The sequence below is a fragment of the Trichomonas vaginalis genome, chromosome IV (assembly GCF_026262505.1).
Source record: "Trichomonas vaginalis G3 chromosome IV, whole genome shotgun sequence".
Lineage (NCBI taxonomy): Eukaryota > Parabasalia > Trichomonadida > Trichomonadidae > Trichomonas > Trichomonas vaginalis.
In genome coordinates, this window is record NC_067206.1 from 27,194,206 (window position 1) to 27,215,895 (window position 21,690).

Sequence of the window (21,690 nt, forward strand, 5' to 3'; positions counted from 1 at the left end):
GTAATGATATCTCCATCTTTCTCATAATTAATGAAACCTCTCCTTATAAAGGATTTTGCGCTTCCTTAGCTTTAGTTACAAAACCTACTCTTCTCTCAGATTTCTTCTCTTCATATTCTTTTTGCTCTTGTTTAATTATTTCAATTGCAGCTGAAGTATTTTTCTTATTAAGTTTTTCAAGCCTTTCAGGATCGATTTGCTTAGGCATTTTTCCTGTGTCTGCTTGCTCTGATTTATCATCTTTCTTCTTACAACCATCTTTGCATAATTCTTCGTAACGATTTCCTTTTTTAACTTTGCTTTTGCCATTATTTCTGCTTTCTTTGTTATTCGATTCATTAGGAGCTTGATTATTATTCTCGTTTATTTGTTCTAGTTTCTTTTTGCTCTTATTTTGTAATTTTTTAAGTTCCTCAATGAATTGATAACATCTGATCTTGTCGTTTTGATCTTCTTCTTCAGCAACTTCGTTATCTTCATTATTTCTTCTTCAAATATTTCTTCTTCTTGAAAATTATGCTCAATTTCTGAAATTTCTTCCTCAGCATCTTCTTCCTCGATAGTATCAGTGAATTCAAAATGAGGCTTGTCGCTATCTGAAGAATCCATCAAAAATTTTAAACGTATACTATTTTATTTCTGTTATTATATAATATTATGCATTGAATTCCATTTACATTTTTGTAAATTTCAGGAACACATCCCATAAATTATTATATTTTTTTATCATATTTATCAAAAAATGATTAATTAGATGTTGCCAAAACCACACATTCTTACAAAAATTTGAACTGGTAAATTCAAATCATGATTATTCAAGGTGAGTAACAAAATCAAAGAATATTTTAATAAAAAATACAAACACTAATATTTATTAACAATACAAACAAATAATATATTCAAAATAAAATGGTTAAAGTCTCTGATATTGTCTTTCTCTCCTGTATATTACACATTCCATGGGTAAATATAGCCAAAAATAGCAAATACAAAATATAATATAAGCATAAATTCGAACAATCTTCCTAGCCCTAAAATTATTCGGTGGGAAAAGAATTTTAGGATCAATTCCGTCATCTTGGTCAATTATTCTGCTGGCTCTGCATTTCGAGGCTGTTCAATAGCAAATAAAAGGTTTGGATGTATTTTACCTGAAGGACGTGGAAATCCTTTCCTATCAAGTCTATGAAACTTGTAAATAATCAAACGCTTCGTATGCAATTGCTGACCAAGCATGAGAGTATGGACCTGCATCTTTCTTCCATGGTTTGATTGTGATGGAAAATGAAATGAAATAACTCTTGGATCTGGATTTTCGTATTATTCAAACCAAGCATTGATGCAGGGTTTCCTGGTACTTCAAGCTGATACCATTTGAGGTACCGTAGTAATATTACCGTCAAAATACTGAGTAATAAGTCCTTGATCATGAGGACCAGTCCATGAAGCACCTTGTAGTTGTAGTTTGTGGCCATATTCATCAGGATCTTTTGCCCAATCAAGGGCAAGTGTTTTCATCTCTGAATATGTCTGAGTGAAGGCTTTAATAAGAAGAAATCTCCATTTGTTACAGGACCAATATGAGACATTCCGTAAACATAGTGATCAATGATTGAGCAAGGAGGAGGAAAGTCAAATACTGATGATGGATCTCTCCGAAATACGACATCTGTCCCTGTCCACAATAATTTCTCCCAGCCAACAACACTCCATGCATTTAATTTAAACCACAAATACATATCTCGAGCATGCGTATCTATATATATCCATCTGGCCATTGGATATAAGGTCTATAAGTATATGAGTCCAAATTTGTTTTAATAATTTCATCTTTTCTGGAGGTATTTTCATTTCACTTGGTATCATTAGAACTCTGTCGAAGTTAGGACTTGTTTTTAATAAAGAATATCCGCATGTAATTGCTAATACAAAATAATGTCCGCTGTCATCATCGCCTGTATAGCCTGAAAGGTATGCGTATCGCGTTTTTGCTGGAGGATCATTGAAATAGTAATATGAATTCGGACGTTTTTCTTGTTCGGCCTCTTGATACAAAAAGATTAACCAACATAAAAACATCTGATTACTTCATATATATTAAATGAAATTGATATCTATTTATTTATATATTCAGCATGTCATATATTCTTTCTAAAAGAATAGTAGTATATGTGGAAGGGTTGTGTGACTTTTTTTGTAAACGTAAGAATTCATACAATATAGAACAATTTTGTTATCATTTTTTTAACATATGAAGTAAAAAATGTATGATTCTGACGGTTTTTATTCTTACGTTTTTGAATAAATCAAGATTTAAAAAATTTTCAAAATTGTAAGACATTTACACTCAGCCCATACTAAACGCATTAATAAATTAACATATTAATTTTAAAATAATTTATTTCATCTTTTATAAAAGAAGCTATATATAGATGATGTCAGATATTCCGCGATTAATTAAACATTGTTTAAATCCTGAATGGAATCAATGGAGTCATAATCAAAGACCTCATAAACGAGTAAAAGAAATTAGAAATAATTATTTTCATGAATGAAAGATTCACTACCATAATGAAATAAAAAATAAAAAAATAAACTTTTAAAATTCAATGTCTTACAATTTGAATAATTTATTTTTAATTCGTATGAAATGAGCGTCAAAACTAACGATGTTAAAAAATGGGATTCACAAATGAGGAAATAAAGGATATATTAGAGGAGGCGGGTTATGAGGTGATAAATATTATTTAAGAAATTGTCAAAAATTCGCGGAGTTTTTAAATGAGTTGATTATGATGGAAAAATGAATAAAGATGATGTTATAAATTCTTATATCCCACATACTAAAGAAAATTGTCAGTTAATGTGTTGTTATTGCAATGTCGTGAAATCAAATAAAGATGAAGATGTTCAACGTTTAAGAATCAATTGAGGAAATTATGCATTAAAAAATAATTTACCAATGACTTTAGATTCAGTTGAAGCTTATCACATTCTCCGTAATGGAATTACTGGTGGTCTATCAAATGTTCAACATCGTGTTAATCTTAAAGGAATCACGCACATTAATAAACTTCATATAATCCAGAAACTAAAACTGTATCAAATGAGGACACCACCAACATTATGACTCATTTCGTTGGAGTTGACTTTAATTCATTATATCCTTCATCATTTTCATCTAATCCTCATGATTTCATTCAATATACTGACCATAAAATGTATATGCCGGGAAGATTGAATGGTGTTATCATTTGTGATACAGCAACAAAGAAAGCAAAAGCACTGGGAATTATTAGAAAGAAAAATACTTTATTCGTGGCTGAAGTAAAGGGTCACATTGATGAAAATACATAATGATTACATAAACTTTTTACCGATAATAAGAAACTTAGATATTATCACAGATGAAAAAACAATTGCAGTTTTATGTATAATTACATGAAATCAAACAATTTACCAGTTGACCAGAAACAGAGAAAATTAACTCAGTTAGCATCAACACACAACCAATATCAACCATTTTCTTCTTATTATCTTTGGTATCTAATCGACAGATTTCATTTTATCATTGATGACATTCAATCAATTTTAACATTTACTAAAAACACTTGTTTTAATGAATTTGCGAACAAATTTATGAACGAAAGACAAAGGGCTGAATTAGAAGGAAATAAAGGAAAAAGTTTATTTTGCAAGATTTCACTTAATGGATCATATGGTTACATGCAATGAATACACAAAATTACGCAAAGACTAAAATAATGAATGCACAGAAGGCACGCGTTGCATGTATGTCAAATAAGTTTAAAAACATAAGAGAAATAGGAGAGGATACATATCAAATGATGCTCAAAGATAGATTTATAGATGTGAAACATGTTTACAAGAGGCATTCTTCACTTTAGATAATGCTAAATACTGGTATTTGGTTTTCATTTATGATTTTATGTATAAATGCATGGATGTTAATCGTTTTCATTTCATTGAAGGTGATACTGATTCATCTTATTGGGCAATCGCTGGCAATCCAAGTCTTCCTAACACTCAAGCATTTCAAGCAATTGTTACCGATAAACAATTTTATGATAAAAACATTTTCAAATTCGCACCTTTTGATTTCTTCTGTTTTGATGAGAAATTTAAACCTAAATTAAAGAATAAAGCTGAAGAAAAAGCACATGAGAAGAAGTTATTGGTTTAGCAATTGAGAAACAAGGTGATAACATGGTTGCTTTATGTCCTAAGTGTTATACATCATTCAACGGTTCAATTGATGGAAGTGATTAAAAAGATTGCACAAAAAATGAAAGGTGTTAGTTTACGACAAATAAACAATTAACACCTAAAAATTATTTGGATATAATAAATGATAAATTGATATTTGATGGTCAGAATATTAATTTACAACTTAAAAACGGGTCAATGACTCGCTTAACAATCGGTAAGACTGCATTAACAGGAGCACACACTAAGGCTGTATGTTGTGAAAATGGATGTTGTATGCCATTTATTTAAATCAATTTAAATTTTATTTTTAATGAATGCCACAGAAGAGACAAAAGGAACCGATGATGGTTTGATACTATGATTCAAAGAGGCGGGCACCCTTAAACATTTTTTTTTTTTATTGTAGTTTTATGTTTGTATATAACACAAAGTGGCAACAAAAAAAATAAAAAAAAAACAAAATTTTCTTAATTATTATGATTTAAAAGCATATCTCCAAAAATATGATAACAATATAACGGGTGATGATATGGAATATTATTATCCATATTATAAAAATGAAATTTTGAAATATCATAATAAAATAATTCTGAAATTAAAGACAAAATTAAAAATAATGGATATACAAGGGAAAAACTAAATCACAACTTAAACAGTTGAAAGATTTCAAAAATAAAGTATTAACAGAAGAAGATATTGATGAATTATATAAATTATATAATCCTGAGCCACAAAAACCAAAGCCAAAGGAACAACAGCTAAAGGAACAAAACACCCAGGTCCTTCAGACCATAAATGAAACAAAGCTTTAATTTATGATTCATTAGTTAAACCATATTCAGCCCGACTTTTAAATGAAGATCAACTTTTGGAATTCATCCTTCAACATAAACTCGAAGCGGGAAAGTATATCAAACCTTTATATACAGCATATTTAAAACAAATGAATAGAATACATCCAGAATTAATGAAGGAAGGAATGAAATCCAAAATCAAAGCAGATAAAATTAAACACTTGCAACACCCAAAACCTCCAACGACAGTACCACCTCCTCCTTCAGTTAATCCTTCATCATTCACTTTATTATATCCATTTCAAACATTAAAGAAGCAAAAGATTTTAAAAAGGATTTCAAGATATTAAATAAAACCAATTGACCCAAAAATTCAACCGTAAAGGAAAAATTTAGTCGCCCTTCATTTGCTCCATATCCATATTCATACGAAATCGATCATCTGGAATATTCAAAAGGAAACGTTACTTATTTATTTGCCATTAACATTAACACTAGATATTTATATTGCATTCCGGTGAAAGGGAAAACAGAACAGGAAACAAGAAGAGCTATTCAATACTTACTAGATCATGAAAGAGTAGATAATATCAGGGGTGATGGTGATAAAGGATTTCAGGCAGCTATGACTCATTATTTCCCACAAATTAATTTTTCTTCTCATCCTCTCCATATACGTTTCATAATAAAATAGTTGATCGTAATGAGAACTCTGAGAGATGCGTAGGGGTTAACGGTCAGATATACTGGGATGGAAATCATGACTCCATCATACAGCAGTTAGTATATATTATTACAATAATACATGGCAATAGAACTATAAACATGAAACCGGTGGAAATGAAAAATGATATTTCAAAAGAATGGGAATATATTAGAAAGCAAATGGAAAAGTTAAATGATGTTAAACGTGAACAAATTAATTCGGGGCTCATGAATTTTAAACAAGGAAATAGGTTTTAATTCATCTCGATTATGGAAAAACTGATAAATCAATGACAAAAAGAGACGAAGATTTGACACAATAGCTGAATTTTGTTAGATATATTAACGGCAATGCATTAGTTGAAGTTGACAATAAATTAATAGAAATTCCGATTTATTTTATTACCCCATTATATTTAAATAATATTTAATTTTTTTTATTTCCTAAGAAATGAGTGACAACAAGCAGCCAAGAGTCCAGACGATGAATATAAAAAAGAAACTAAACAGAATTAAATCAAAAATATGCTATTACAAAAAGAAGCCACAATGCGGTGGGTTGATGCCATAAAACTAATGGAACTGAAAACGATAAAGAAATAATCGAAAAATTAGAAACTTACCGTTCAATCCTTAAACTGAGTGAAGCAAAAATAAAAGAATTTAATAGAATAAATAAATTGATTGGAAGAGATGAATTTAATAAGAATGAATTTTTAAACTCAATCCAAATTTAATTTTTATTCCTCTTTGACAACATCTCTCTTTCCATCATTACTGCATAACCACATTTTCTCAATTTTAGTGGTTTGTTATTTTAACATGTTCTTGCATCATTTTTATCATTTCCTCCCTTGTTATGATTCGGGTAAATTTTGAGCTTGTGGGGTATCCATTTATATAAAAATAAAAATTTGTTATCAGTTATTTTATCGTTAATGGTTTTTAGGTTATTCAATAATGAATTATTTTGAAGAACTGAAGTGCTACCATGTTACCATGTGCTACCAGGTCATTTAACTTCTTTTAAAAAATGAGACAACATTACATTTAGACAACAACATAGAAAATTTGATGTAGCCCAAAAATAAAAGTTAGTTTTAAAATTATTTTTATTTTTTTATTCCTATATAAATGACGGCAACAAACAACAACAGCAACTATATCGTTTCTGATGAAAAAGTTATTGATTCATTAGCTGAGGAATTAGTTGTTGCAGAAACTAAAACCCTCACACGAAGAATTGGTGAAACAAGATTGATTTACATAACTACCTCAAACACGATGGAGGAAGAGGAAGGAAAACTGGTATGGCTTTATTAGTAAATAAAATTTCAAATTTAACGATTATAGATGTTGATATCCATAAAATCGTACAATGATGAACTTAAAGAAACAGTTAGAAAAGACATTTTATCAAAACTTTCGGATAAAGATGTTATCGTTAAAACCGCATCAGGAGGTCTTCACATTTATTGCAACACTAATTTCTTCTATTCAACCTCGAACAGAATGATTAAATGTTATTCCTGCAATGATTATGATATTGACATAATGATCTCATGGATGATTCAAAGGCTTCATTAGTGGTTATGGCTGATTCAAGATTCGCAAGAATGCAACAGAACCAATCAAAACATACTCATTCATTCGTGGAATATATGATTCAACATTAACTAGAACAGTAAACGATATATTAAATGATTTGAATATTAAGGTAAGAGTTGAACAGAAGAATGAAGAAATAAAGAGTATAATGAATGAAAACAAAGATGTAAACATTGACGATAAACTTGCCAGAGCATAGTTGATGGCATCTGTGATTTTGAAGTACATAATGACGGTGGAAACATGAATTTAGAAAAAGAAATAACATTATTCACACTGTTTCAAGCAATTAATTCTTACCGGATCATTAATTAATGAAGCCTACGATAACGTTTATAACTTCTGCAATTTAACTGAAAATGCTAAAAGTAATTTTGAAAAAGCACGTAGTAGATATGCACATTTAATGACTTCTCCATTTGTTTTAGTGAAGATTCTAAAACTATACCAAAAGGAATATTATGATGAATACGTTTTACCTTATTACGTAGCCAAAAATAACATTTGATATAAAACTTGATGATTCATTCTTGATAACAGATATTAGACGCAAGGCTGAAAATCATCAGTATAAAAACAGTTCTGAAGTAATTGAGGATTTATCACGTGTAATCCGTTTTGTAGATTGTGGAAACAAATACTTCATTCAGAAAGATTACAACATACACGACAAAATGAATCAAATATCATTCGTTCTTCAATCAAACATGAAAGAGTCACTCAAAATGATTAAATTTATTAAAGAAGAAGGTAAAACCATAACAGCATGGGACGTACTATTAAATCAATTATCCTCATTAACCGTTAAGGGTGTTTCTTTAAATCTGATTCTCACGATGTTTTCTCAACGTTTCAGGGTTATAAAATACAACATTCTTGAAAAGCCTGATTACTCAAAAATTGAGATGTTTATGGATTTCATTAAAGAAGCCATTTGTGATAATAACGATGAAGTGTATAAATACCTTCTCGGCTGGATTGCAATCATGATTCAACATCCTGGAATCAAGAATGAAACAGCAATTATTTTGAAAGGACTTCAGGGAACAGGTAAAAACAGATTTACAGACATTATTTCTGAACTTCTCGCTGGTTATTCATGTAAAAACATTACGAAATAAGTGAGCTAACGGGTAATTTCAATTCGGTGTTGATGAAAATAAAATGTTTCTTGTACTTAATGAACTCAAGAATGTTGGTGAAGATAGACTCGCAAACTTCAACGCTTTGAAATCAATTATTACGGATAATCAAATTAGAATTAATGAAAAGAATCAACCCAGAAAGAACTGCTCAGAATGTTGCAAAAATTCATTTTCGTAACTAACAACGTCTACCCTGTCAAAATTGAAGTTGGAGACAGAAGATACGTAGTTTTAAGGGTTAATGGTAAATTCAAGGGTCAATTTGATTACTTCAAGAATTAATGGATTCATGCACTAAGGAATTTTATGATAATTTACTGACGTATTTTATGCAATATGACCTTTCATCATTTAATGTACGAATCATACCGATGACTGAAGCCAAACAAGATTTAATCGAGTTATCAACAAATCCTTTAGATGTATGGATAAATACACATTATTGATGAATTGTGTGCAGGTATGACGTGTGAAAATGCTCTATTCTGCAAACCATCAGACATGAAAGACAAGAATTTCCAAATGAGTATTAAGGATAAATGTATAGGAAACATAGAAGAATAGACGGTAAACAAACATGGTGTTATGTTTTGAAAGAAGAAATGAAAGGATTATATAAACAGGTTGAACCAAACGATAATATGATTCATTTACTGACGATGAAATACCTGATAAATGAAGGCTTTATAAAGTATGAATAGTTTTCGTTTCGTTACAAGGCATTCATACTTTGGAGATATCATATTTAATGTACAGAAAAGTTAATATTAAACAATACATGCTAAAGAATTAATAAATAAGATAATAAAATAAATTTATACGTAATTACTTTCATTTAATATGCTTTATGCTGTATAATATTGATTAAGAGGCATTAAAAGGTTCCATAATCTGCTTTTATAGGCAAGATTTTTGATAAAAATTTTAAATTTTGAAAAATGATGAGAAAAGGAAAAAAAAGGTAAATGAGAGCAAGAGGAGGGAAAAAGAAAAAGAAAAGGAAGGGAAGGGAAAAATAAAAGAAAGAAGGACATATAAAAATTTAGATGCGCATTCTTCATGCCGAGGCGGCTTGCCGCCGAGGCGCGATTTTTTTAGGCCTCTACGGTAACCCGGCAATGTTTTTTTAAATCTTGTACAGCCCTACTATATTTGATGCAGTCAAGCATTTTATAATGACTAAAGGTATGAATTCTAGGAAATTTATTTTCATATTTTCTCACTAATAGAATATTTTCATTTTATTAGACAATCCATTAAATACATTAACAATCACGATCTTTTATCATATAATGTGAAGTAATAATAGCGATATAAAAAAATTGTGACAAAGTTTTTTTCTTCACATCACTTTAATGACTCAAGGGTCCAAAAAGAATTTGGAATGCGTTGCAGTGTTGCATGCTAAGTAGTGTCAATGTGTAAACCTCTCAATTTTATCGTCGGGGAAGCAACACAATTCCCTCAAAAATATTGAAAAAATATAGAAAATAAAATGAATTAAGATGTACTTAAAATGAGAAATAGATTATGATATTAGATTTTAGAAAAAACAGACTTTTGATATAACTTTTGAGAATCTCATATAAAAAAAGCATTTAAAAATAAATTTAAATATCTTATTTATTTTACTATTGTAAATATATTCTGAGATTTTTAGAAAAAAACACTTTTCATAAGTATTCAATATTTGAGAATACGGTCCAAAAAAAATAGATTCTCTTATATTTGCTTATATAAAAGGAAACTCTCTATCAGATCGAATGCATGAATTCAGCACCTCTGATAGAGAGTTTCCTCTTATATAAGCGGATCTTTTTCATGAGTTATTGTTAAATTAAAAACATAAAAAGCTACCAATATGAGAAATTAAACCCTGCGAGTGCCAGTCTAGAACTGGCGCTTCGCAGGGTTTAATTTCTCTTGACAAATGACAAAACTTGTTCGCAATTGTGAACCATTGCGAGCAAGTTTGCCAGATATCTGGAAGGAATTGCTCCTTATGATATATGCATTGTAACTGTATATATCATAAAGAGCAATTCCTTCAATTAAACGCAAAAACTTTGGTGCAATCGTTGCTGATTGCACCAAAGTTTTCGAACTTTCCCGAGGGAATTGAGGGTGAGAGATACATAGTCTATCTATGTACCTCCCACCCTCCAAATCCCACTCTAAATGGAGAAACTTTGTTCGCATGTTATCTTATTTAAAACAAGTTTCTCCCATTTAGAGAAGGAATAGGAGCCTACCAGGCACTGATAATAATCAGTGCTTTGTAGGCTCCTATTCCTAATAGAAAGTTCGAAAACTCGGTCGCAATTGCATCTGATTGCGACCGAGTTTTCGAACTTTCCCGAGGGAATTGAAGGGTGAGAGGTATATAGTATGCCTATATGCCTCTCACCCTCCAATTCCTTCTCTGAAGCTGGGAAATTTTGTCCAAATGTTAAACTATTCAGACAAAATTTCCCAGCTTCAGAGAATAGGAGCCTACCAGGCATTGATATATAATCAGTGCTTTGTAGGCTCCTATTCCTAATAGAAAGTTCGAAAACTCGGTCGCAATTGCATCTGATTGCGACCGAGTTTTCGAACTTTCCCGAGGGAATTGGAGGGTGAGAGATACATAGTCTATCTATGTACCTCCCACCCTCCAAATCCCACTCTAAATGGGAGAAACTTTGTTCGCATGTTATCTTATTTAAACAAAGTTTCTCCCATTTAGAGAAGGAATAGGAGCCTACCAGGCACTGATATATAATCAGTGCTTTGTAGGCTCCTATTCCTAATAAAAATTTGAAAACTTTGGAGCATTTGATTATTGTATTTTGTCAGAGAAAATTCAACCCTGCGAAGTGCCAGTTCTAGACTGGTGCCTCGCAGGGTTTAATTTCTCATATTGGTAGATTTTGATGTTTTTATATTAACAAAAACGAATGAAAAAGATTTGCTTATATAAGAGGAAACTCTCTATCAGAGGTGCTGAATTCAGGCATTCGCATCTGATAGAGAGTCTCCTTTTATATAAGCGAATATAAAAGAATCTATTCTTTTTGGAGCGTATTTTCAAATATTGAATACTTATGAAAAGTGTTTTTCCTAAAAATTTAATATAATGCTTAGCACAATATATAAAATTAAAATATCTATAATTATTTCTATATCACACTTTTCATTACACCTTGAAAAGTCTTCTCAAACTCTATTTTTAATTATTTTTTAGATATATCTCAAGTGTGATTATTCAAAAACTCATATAGACTATATTTATTTTTTTCATTCAAAAAATTATATGAGAATCTCAAATTAACTTTCAAATTTATCTCTCTATATCTCCATCTTTCTCATAATTAATGAAACCTCTCCTTATAAAGGATTTTGTCGCTTCCTTAGCTTTAGTTACAAAACCTACTCTTCTCTCAGATTTCTTCTCTTCATATTCTTTTTGCTCTTGTTTAATTATTTCAATTGCAGCTGAAGTATTTTTCTTATTAAGTTTTTCAAGCCTTTCAGGATCGATTTGCTTAGGCATTTTTCCTGTGTCTGCTTGCTCTGATTTATCATCTTTCTTCTTACAACCATCTTTGCATAATTCTTCGTAACGATTTCCTTTTTTAACTTTGCTTTTGCCATTATTTCTGCTTTCTTTGTTATTCGATTCATTAGGAGCTTGATTATTATTCTCGTTATATTGTTCTAGTTTCTTTTTGCTCTTATTTTGTAATTTTTTAAGTTCCTCAATGAATTTGATAACATCTGTATCGTCGTTTTGATCTTCTTCTTCAGCAACTTCGTTATCTTCATTTATTTCTTCTTCAAATATTTCTTCTTCTTGAAAATTATGCTCAATTTCTGAAATTTCTTCCTCAGCATCTTCTTCCTCGATAGTATCAGTGAATTCAAAATGAGGCTTGTCGCTATCTGAAGAATCCATCAAAAATTTTAAACGTATACTATTTTATTTCTGTTATTATATAATATTATGCATTGAATTCCATTTACATTTTTGTAAATTTCAGGACCACATCCCATAAATTATTATATTTTTTTATCATATTTATCAAAAAATGATTAATTAGATGTTGCCAAAACCACACATTCTTACAAAAATTTGAACTGGTAAATTCAAATCATGATTATTCAAGGTGAGTAACAAAATCAAAGAATATTTTAATAAAAAATACAAACACTAATATTTATTAACAATACAAACAAATAATATATTCAAAATAAAATGGTTAAAGTCTCTGATATTGTCTTTCTTCCTGTATATTACACATTCCATGGGTAAATATAGCCAAAAATAGCAAATTACAAAATATAATATAAGCATAAATTCGAACAATCTTCCTAGCCCTAAAATTATTCGGTGGGAAAAGAATTTTAGGATCAATTCCGTCATCTTGGTCAATTATTCTTGCTGGCTCTGCATTTCGAGGCTGTTCAATAGCAAATAAAAGGTTTGGATGTATTTTACCTGAAGGACGTGGAAATCCTTTTCCTATCAAGTCTATTGAAACTTGTAAATAATCAAACGCTTCGTATGCAATTGCTGACCAAGCATGAGAGTATGGACCTGCATCTTTCTTCCATGGTTTGATTGTTGATGGAAAATGAAATGAAATAACTCTTGGATCTGGATTTTCCGTATTATTCAAACCAAGCATTGATGCAGGGTTTCCTGGTACTTCAAGCTGATACCATTGAGGTACCGTAGTAATATTACCGTCAAAATACTGAGTAATAAGTCCTTGATCATGAGGACCAGTCCATGAAGCACCTTGTAGTTGTAGTTTGTGGCCATATTCATCAGGATCTTTTGCCCAATCAAGGGCAAGTGTTTTCATCTCTGAATATGTCTTGAGTGAAGGCTTTAATAAGAAGAAATCTCCATTTGTTACAGGACCAATATGAGACATTCCGTAAACATAGTGATCAATGATTGAGCAAGGAGGAGGAAAGTCAAATACTGATGATGGATCTCTCCGAAATACGACATCTGTCCCTGTCCACAATAATTTCTCCCAGCCAACAACACTCCATGCATTTAATTTAAACCACAAATACATATCTCGAGCATGCGTATCTATATATCCATCTGGCCATTGGATATAAGGTCTATATAGTATATGAGTCCAAATTTGTTTTAATAATTTCATCTTTTCTGGAGGTATTTTCATTTCACTTGGTATCATTAGAACTCTGTCGAAGTTAGGACTTGTTTTTAATAAAGAATATCCGCATGTAATTGCTAATACAAAATAATGTCCGCTGTCATCATCGCCTGTATAGCCTGAAAGGTATGCGTATCGCGTTTTTGCTGGAGGATCATTGAAATAGTAATATGAATTCGGACGTTTTTCTTGTTCGGCCTCTTGATACAAAAAGATTAACCAACATAAAAACATCTGATTACTTCATATATATTAAATGAAATTGATATCTATTTATTTATATATTCAGCATGTCATATATTTCTTCTAAAAGAATAGTAGTATATGTGGAAGGGTTGTGTGACTTTTTTTGTAAACGTAAGAATTCATACAATATAGAACAATTTTGTATCATTTTTTTTAACATATGAAGTAAAAAATGTATGATTCTGACGGTTTTTATTCTTACGTTTTTGAATAAATCAAGATTTAAAAAATTTTCAAAATTGTAAGACATTTACACTCAGCCCATACTAAACGCATTAAAAAATTAACATATTAATTTTAAAATAATTTATTTCATCTTTTATAAAAGAAGCTATATATAGATGATGTCAGATATTCCGCGATTAATTAAACATTGTTTAAATCCTGAATGGAATCAATGGAGTCATAATCAAAGACCTCATAAACGAGTAAAAGAAATTAGAAATAATTATTTTCATGAATGAAAGATTCACTACCATAATGAAATAAAAAATAAAAAAATAAACTTTTAAAATTCAATGTCTTACAATTTTGAATAATTTATTTTTAATTCGTATGAAATGAGCGTCAAAACTAACGATGTTAAAAAATTGGGATTCACAAATGAGGAAATAAAGGATATATTAGAGGAGGCGGGTTATGAGGTTGATAAATATTATTTAAGAAATTGTCAAAAATTCGCGGAGTTTTTAAATGAGTTTGATTATGATGGAAAAATGAATAAAGATGATGTTATAAATTTCTTATATCCCACATACTAAAGAAAATTGTCAGTTAATGTGTTGTTATTGCAATGTCGTGAAATCAAATAAAGATGAAGATGTTCAACGTTTAAGAATCAATTGTAGAAATTATGCATTAAAAAATAATTTACCAATGACTTTAGATTCAGTTGAAGCTTATCACATTCTCCGTAATGGAATTACTGGTGGTCTATCAAATGTTCAACATCGTGTTAATCTTAAAGGAATCACGCACATTAATAAACTTTCATATAATCCAGAAACTAAAACTGTATCAAATGAGGACACCACCAACATTATGACTCATTTCGTTGGAGTTGACTTTAATTCATTATATCCTTCATCATTTTCATCTAATCCTCATGATTTCATTCAATATACTGACCATAAAATGTATATGCCGGGAAGATTGAATGGTGTTATCATTTGTGATACAGCAACAAAGAAAGCAAAAGCACTGGGAATTATTAGAAAGAAAAATACTTTATTCGTGGCTGAAGTAAAGGGTCACATTGATGAAAAATACATTAATGATTACATAAACTTTTTACCGATAATAAGAAACTTAGATATTATCACAGATGAAAAAACAATTGGCAGTTTTATGTATAATTACATGAAATCAAACAATTTACCAGTTGACCAGAAACAGAGAAAATTAACTCAGTTAGCATCAACACACAACCAATATCAACCATTTTCTTCTTATTATCTTTGGTATCTAATCGACAGATTTCATTTTATCATTGATGACATTCAATCAATTTTAACATTTACTAAAAACACTTGTTTTAATGAATTTGCGAACAAATTTATGAACGAAAGACAAAGGGCTGAATTAGAAGGAAATAAAGGAAAAAGTTTATTTTGCAAGATTTCACTTAATGGATCATATGGTTACGATGCAATGAATACACAAAATTACGCAAAGACTAAAATAATGAATGCACAGAAGGCACGCGTTGCATGTATGTCAAATAAGTTTAAAAACATAAGAGAAATAGGAGAGGATACATATCAAATGATGCTCAAAGATAGATTTTATAGATGTGAAACATGTTTACAAGAGGCATTCTTCACTTTAGATAATGCTAAATACTGGTATTTGGTTTTCATTTATGATTTTATGTATAAATGCATGGATGTTAATCGTTTTCATTTCATTGAAGGTGATACTGATTCATCTTATTGGGCAATCGCTGGCAATCCAAGTCTTCCTAACACTCAAGCATTTCAAGCAATTGTTACCGATAAACAATTTTATGATAAAAACATTTTCAAATTCGCACCTTTTGATTTCTTCTGTTTTGATGAGAAATTTAAACCTAAATTAAAGAATAAAGCTGAAGAAAAAGCACATGAGAAGAAGTTATTGGGTTTAGCAATTGAGAAACAAGGTGATAACATGGTTGCTTTATGTCCTAAGTGTTATACATCATTCAACGGTTCAATTGATGGAAGTGATTTTAAAAAGATTGCACAAAAAATGAAAGGTGTTAGTTTACGACAAAATAAACAATTAACACCTAAAAATTATTTGGATATAATAAATGATAAATTGATATTTGATGGTCAGAATATTAATTTACAACTTAAAAACGGGTCAATGACTCGCTTAACAATCGGTAAGACTGCATTAACAGGAGCACACACTAAGGCTGTATGTTGTGAAAATGGATGTTGTATGCCATTTATTTAATACAATTTAAAATTTTATTTTTAATGAAATGCCACAGAAGAGACAAAAGGAACCGTTAATGATGGTTTTGATACTATGATTCAAAGAGGCGGGCACCCTTAAACATTTATTTTATTTTTATATAAATGGATAACACAGATTTAAAAATTTTAATTGATGATTTAGTATTTAATCAAAATTTTCTTAATTATTATGATTTAAAAGCATATCTCCAAAAATATGATAACAATATAACGGGTGATGATATGGAATATTATTATCCATATTATAAAAATGAAATTTTGAAATATCATAATAAAATAATTTCTGAAATTAAAGACAAAATTAAAAATAATGAATATACAAAGGGAAAAACTAAATCACAACTTAAACAGTTGAAAGATTTCAAAAATAAAGTATTAACAGAAGAAGATATTGATGAATTATATAAATTATATAATCCTGAGCCACAAAAACCAAAGCCAAAGGAACAACAGCTAAAGGAACAAAACACCCAGGTCCTTCAGACCATAAATGAAGCACAAGCTTTAATTTATGATTCATTAGTTAAACCATATTCAGCCCGACTTTTAAATGAAGATCAACTTTTGGAATTCATCCTTCAACATAAACTCGAAGCGGGAAAGTATATCAAACCTTTATATACAGCATATTTAAAACAAATGAATAGAATACATCCAGAATTAATGAAGGAAGGAATGAAATCCAAAATCAAAGCAGATAAAATTAAACCACTTGCAACACCAAAACCTCCAACGACAGTACCACCTCCTCCTTCAGTTAATCCTTCATCATTCACTTTATTATATCCATTTCAAACATTAAAGAAGCAAAAAGATTTTAAAAAGGATTTCAAGATATTAAATAAACCAATTGACCCAAAAATTCAACCGTTAAAGGAAAAATTTAGTCGCCCTTCATTTGCTCCATATCCATATTCATACGAAATCGATCATCTGGAATATTCAAAAGGAAACGTTACTTATTTATTTGCCATTAACATTAACACTAGATATTTATATTGCATTCCGTGAAAGGGAAAACAGAACAGGAAACAAGAAGAGCTATTCAATACTTACTAGATCATGAAAGAGTAGATAATATCAGGGGTGATGGTGATAAAGGATTTCAGGCAGCTATGACTCATTATTTCCCACAAATTAATTTTTTCTTCTCATCCTCTCCATATACGTTTCATAATAAAATAGTTGATGCGGTAATGAGAACTCTGAGAGATGCGTTAGGGGTTAACGGTCAGATATACTGGGATGGAAATCATGACTCCATCATACAGCAGTTAGTATATTATTAAATAATACATGGCATAGAACTATAAACATGAAACCGGTGGAAATGAAAAATGATATTTCAAAAGAATGGGAATATATTAGAAAGCAAATGGAAAAGTTAAATGATGTTAAACGTGAACAAATTAATTCGGGGCTCATGAATTTTAAACAAGGAAATAAGGTTTTTAATTCATCTCGATTATGGAAAACTGATAAATCAATGACAAAAAGAAGACGAAGATTTGACACAATAGCTGAATTTGTTAGATATATTAACGGCAATGCATTAGTTGAAGTTGACAATAAATTAATAGAAATTCCGATTTATTTTATTACCCATTATATTTAAATAATATTTAATTTTTTTTATTTCGTAAGAAATGAGTGACAACAAAGCAGCCAAGAGTCCAGACGATGAATATAAAAAGAAACTAAACAGAATTAAATCAAAAATATGCTATTACAAAAAAGAAGCCACAATGCGGTGGGGTTGATGCCCATAAAACTAATGGAACTGAAAACGATAAAGAAATAATCGAAAAATTAGAAACTTACCGTTCAATCCTTAAACTGAGTGAAGCAAAAATAAAAGAATTTAATAGAATAAATAATTGATTGGAAGATGAATTTAATAAAGATGAATTTTTAAACTCAATCCAAATTTAATTTTTATTCCTCTTTGACAACATCTCTCTTTCCATCATTACTGCATAACCACATTTTCTCAATTTTAGTGGTTTGTTATTTTTAACATGTTCTTGCATCATTTTTATCATTTCCTCCCTTGTTATGATTCGTGGTAAATTTTGAGCTTGTGGGGTATCCATTTATATAAAAATAAAAATTTGTTATCAGTTATTTTATCGTTAATGGTTTTTAGGTTATTCAATAATGAATTATTTTTGAAGAACTGAAGGTGCTACCATGTTACCATGTGCTACCAGGTCATTTAACTTCTTTTAAAAAATGAGACAACATGACATTTAGACAACAACATAGAAAATTTGATGTAGCCCAAAAATAAAGTTAGTTTTAAAATTATTTTTATTTTTTTATTCCTATATAAATGACGGCAACAAACAACAACAGCAACTATATCGTTTCTGATGAAAAAGTTATTGATTCATTAGCTGAGGAATTAGTTGTGGCAGAAACTAAAACCCTCAACGAAAGAATTGGTGAAAACAGATTGATTTACATAACTACCTCAAACACGATGGAGGAAGAGGAAGGAAAACTGGTATGGCTTTATTAGTAAATAAAATTTCAAATTTAACGATTATAGATGTTGATATCAATAAATCGTACAATGATGAACTTAAAGAAACAGTTAGAAAAGACATTTTATCAAACTTTCGGATAAAGATGTTATCGTTAAAACCGCATCAGGAGGTCTTCACATTTATTGCAACACTAATTTCTTCTATTCAACCTCGAACAGAATGATTAAATGTTATTCCTGCAATGATTATGATATTGACATAATGACTTCTATGGATGATTCAAAGCGTTCATTAGTGGTTATGGCTGATTCAAGAGTTGCAAGAATGCAACAGAACCAATCAAAATACTCATTCATTCGTGGAAGTTATGATTCAACATTAACTAGAACAGTAAACGATATATTAAATGATTTGAATATTAAGGTAAGAGTTGAACAGAAGAATGAAGAAATAAGAGTATAATGAATGAAAACAAAGATGTAAACATTGACGATAAACTTGCCCAGAGCATAGTTGATGGCATCTGTGATTTTGAAGTACATAATGACGGTGGAAACATGAATTTAGAAAAAGAAATAACATTATTCACACTGTTTCAAGCAATTAATTCGTTACCGGATCATTTAATTAATGAAGCCTACGATAACGTTTATAACTTCTGCAATTTAACTGAAATGCTAAAAGTAATTTTGAAAAAGCACGTAGTAGATATGCACATTTAATGACTTTCTCCATTTGTTTTAGTGAAGATTCTAAAACTATACCAAAAGGAATATTATGATGAATACGTTTTACCTTTATTACGTAAGCCAAAAATAACATTTGATATAAAACTTGATGATTCATTCTTGATAACAGATATTAGACGCAAGGCTGAAAATCATCAGTATAAAAACAGTTCTGAAGTAATTGAGGATTTATCACGTGTAATCCGTTTTGTAGATTGTGGAAACAAATACTTCATTCAGAAAGATTACAACATACACGACAAAATGAATCAAATATCATTCGTTCTTCAATCAAACATGAAAGAGTCACTCAAAATGATTAAATTATTTAAAGAAGAAGGTAAAACCATAACAGCATGGGACGTACTATTAAATCAATTATCCTCATTAACCGTTAAGGGTGTTTGCTTTAAATCTGATTCTCCAGATGTTTTCTCAACGTTTCAGGGTTATAAATACAACATTCTTGAAAAGCCTGATTACTCAAAAATTGAGATGTTTATGGATTTCATTAAAGAAGCCATTTGTGATAATAACGATGAAGTGTATAAATACCTTCTCGGCTGGATTGCATCAATGATTCAACATCCTGGAATCAAGAATGAAACAGCAATTATTTTGAAAGGACTTCAGGGAACAGGTAAAAACAGATTACAGACATTATTTCTGAACTTCTCGCTGGTTATTCATGTAAAAACATACTGAAATAAGTGAGCTAACGGTAATTTCAATTCGGTTGTTGAAAATAAAAATGTTTCTTGTACTTAATGAACTCAGAATGTTGGTGAAGATAGACTCGCAAACTTCAAACGCTTTGAAATCAATTATTACGGATAATCAAATTAGAATTAATGAAAAGAATCAACCCAGAAGAACTGCTCAGAATGTTGCAAACTTCATTTTCGTAACTAACAACGTCTACCCTGTCAAAATTGAAGTTGGAGACAGAAGATACGTAGTTTTAAGGGTTAATGGTAAATTCAAGGGTCAATTTGATTACTTCAAGAATTTAATGGATTCATGCACTAAGGAATTTTATGATAATTTACTGACGTATTTTATGCAATATGACCTTTCATCATTTAATGTACGAATCATACCGATGACTGAAGCCAAACAAGATTTAATCGAGTTATCAACAAATCCTTTAGATGTATGGATAAATACACATTATGATGAATTGTGTGCAGGTATGACGTGTGAAAATGCTCTATTCTGCAAACCATCAGACATGAAAGACAAGAATTTCCAAATGAGTATTAAGGATAAATGTGATAGGAAACATAGAAGAATAGACGGTAAACAAACATGGTGTTATGTTTTGAAAGAAGAAATGAAAGGATTATATAAACAGGTTGAACCAAACGATAATGATGATTCATTTACTGACGATGAAATACCTGTAAATGAAGCTTTATAAAGTATGATTGGAATTTATTTTTGCCTTCCTCCTGTGTTGTTGTCTAAATGTCATGTTGTCACACTTTTTCAGAGAAGTTAAATGACCTGGTAGCACATGGTAACATGGTAGCACCTTCAGTTCTTCAAAAATAATTCATTATTGAATAACCTGTAAACATTAACGTAAACATTTATTTCTGCAGTTCATTCATTACTTCATTACATATAATGACCATTTCATAAGATTTTCAGATGGTATTAAAAATGTAATTGATAGATTAAAATATGAACAGATTGACAATATCGAATTTTTGGAATTTTGGTTTAAATATCCCGATGGAAAAAAGATTGAAGTTAAAGATAAAGCTGATACTGTAATAAACAGAAATTCATCAAAAGTGACAGCTCTCAATTTTTTGACATTTGTAAATTCTAAATTGAATGAGAAAAATGAAATAATACTAAGCATAATACAATATTCTAGATTTAATTATAATTAGGAAAAAGTTAGTTTTTAGAGTACTTTTCATAGGCATATAGAATGAAATCTTCTGAAAAATAATATCACATAAACTCATATTATTTTCTAATATATAACTATTTTATATAAAAATCAAATTCAATGCTCTTAAAAGCGAAGGATAAACCTCAAAATTTACGAATATAATGAGTGGGAATATTTAAAAAAAAAAAAAAAAAAAA

At 29.9% G+C, this 21,690-nt stretch overlaps 3 protein-coding genes and 2 pseudogenes across 5 annotated transcripts, besides 9 other annotated features; 3 read left to right on the top strand and 2 right to left on the bottom strand.

Annotated features, from left to right (window-relative positions):
- The first annotated feature begins 5,424 nt into the window (after positions 1 to 5,424).
- Positions 5,425 to 9,179: a mobile genetic element.
- Positions 9,180 to 9,438: 259 nt separating this feature from the next.
- Positions 9,439 to 9,628: a mobile genetic element.
- A 790-nt stretch (positions 9,629 to 10,418) lies between these two features.
- Positions 10,419 to 11,298: a mobile genetic element.
- Positions 11,299 to 11,804: 506 nt separating this feature from the next.
- On the bottom strand, positions 11,805 to 12,428 carry TVAGG3_0176910 (uncharacterized protein; the record flags this gene model as incomplete). Its single annotated transcript, XM_051225488.1, has 1 exon — positions 11,805 to 12,419. The coding sequence occupies one exon, from the start codon at positions 12,417 to 12,419 to the stop codon at positions 11,805 to 11,807; it is 615 nt and encodes a 204-aa protein (XP_051110474.1).
- A 230-nt stretch (positions 12,429 to 12,658) lies between these two features.
- On the bottom strand, positions 12,659 to 13,999 carry TVAGG3_0176920 (nucleotide-diphospho-sugar transferases family; the record flags this gene model as incomplete). The annotated part of the gene is made up of 1 exon (XM_001582302.2): positions 12,724 to 13,893. The coding sequence occupies one exon, from the start codon at positions 13,891 to 13,893 to the stop codon at positions 12,724 to 12,726; it is 1,170 nt and encodes a 389-aa protein (XP_001582352.2).
- Positions 14,000 to 14,325: 326 nt separating this feature from the next.
- Positions 14,326 to 14,673: a mobile genetic element.
- Positions 14,674 to 14,781: 108 nt separating this feature from the next.
- TVAGG3_0176940 (DNA/RNA polymerases family) lies at positions 14,782 to 16,347 on the top strand (the record flags this gene model as incomplete). The annotated part of the gene is made up of 1 exon (XM_051225489.1): positions 14,782 to 16,347. One exon carries the CDS (start codon positions 14,782 to 14,784, stop codon positions 16,345 to 16,347), a length of 1,566 nt encoding a protein of 521 aa, XP_051110475.1.
- A 914-nt stretch (positions 16,348 to 17,261) lies between these two features.
- Positions 17,262 to 18,828: a mobile genetic element.
- A 292-nt stretch (positions 18,829 to 19,120) lies between these two features.
- On the top strand, positions 19,121 to 19,935 carry TVAGG3_0176960 (annotated as a pseudogene). Its single transcript has one exon. A coding segment is annotated over exon 1 (815 nt).
- A 228-nt stretch (positions 19,936 to 20,163) lies between these two features.
- Positions 20,164 to 21,007, top strand: TVAGG3_0176970 (annotated as a pseudogene). Its single transcript has one exon. A coding segment is annotated over exon 1 (844 nt).
- Positions 21,008 to 21,363: 356 nt separating this feature from the next.
- Positions 21,364 to 21,400: a mobile genetic element.
- Positions 21,364 to 21,400: a terminal%2Cinverted (terminal inverted repeat of Banshee-A3 transposon ID:TVAGG3_0176980).
- Positions 21,401 to 21,670: 270 nt separating this feature from the next.
- Positions 21,671 to 21,690: part of a mobile genetic element that runs on past the window's edge.
- Positions 21,671 to 21,690: part of a terminal%2Cinverted (terminal inverted repeat of Maverick-3 transposon ID:TVAGG3_0176990) that runs on past the window's edge.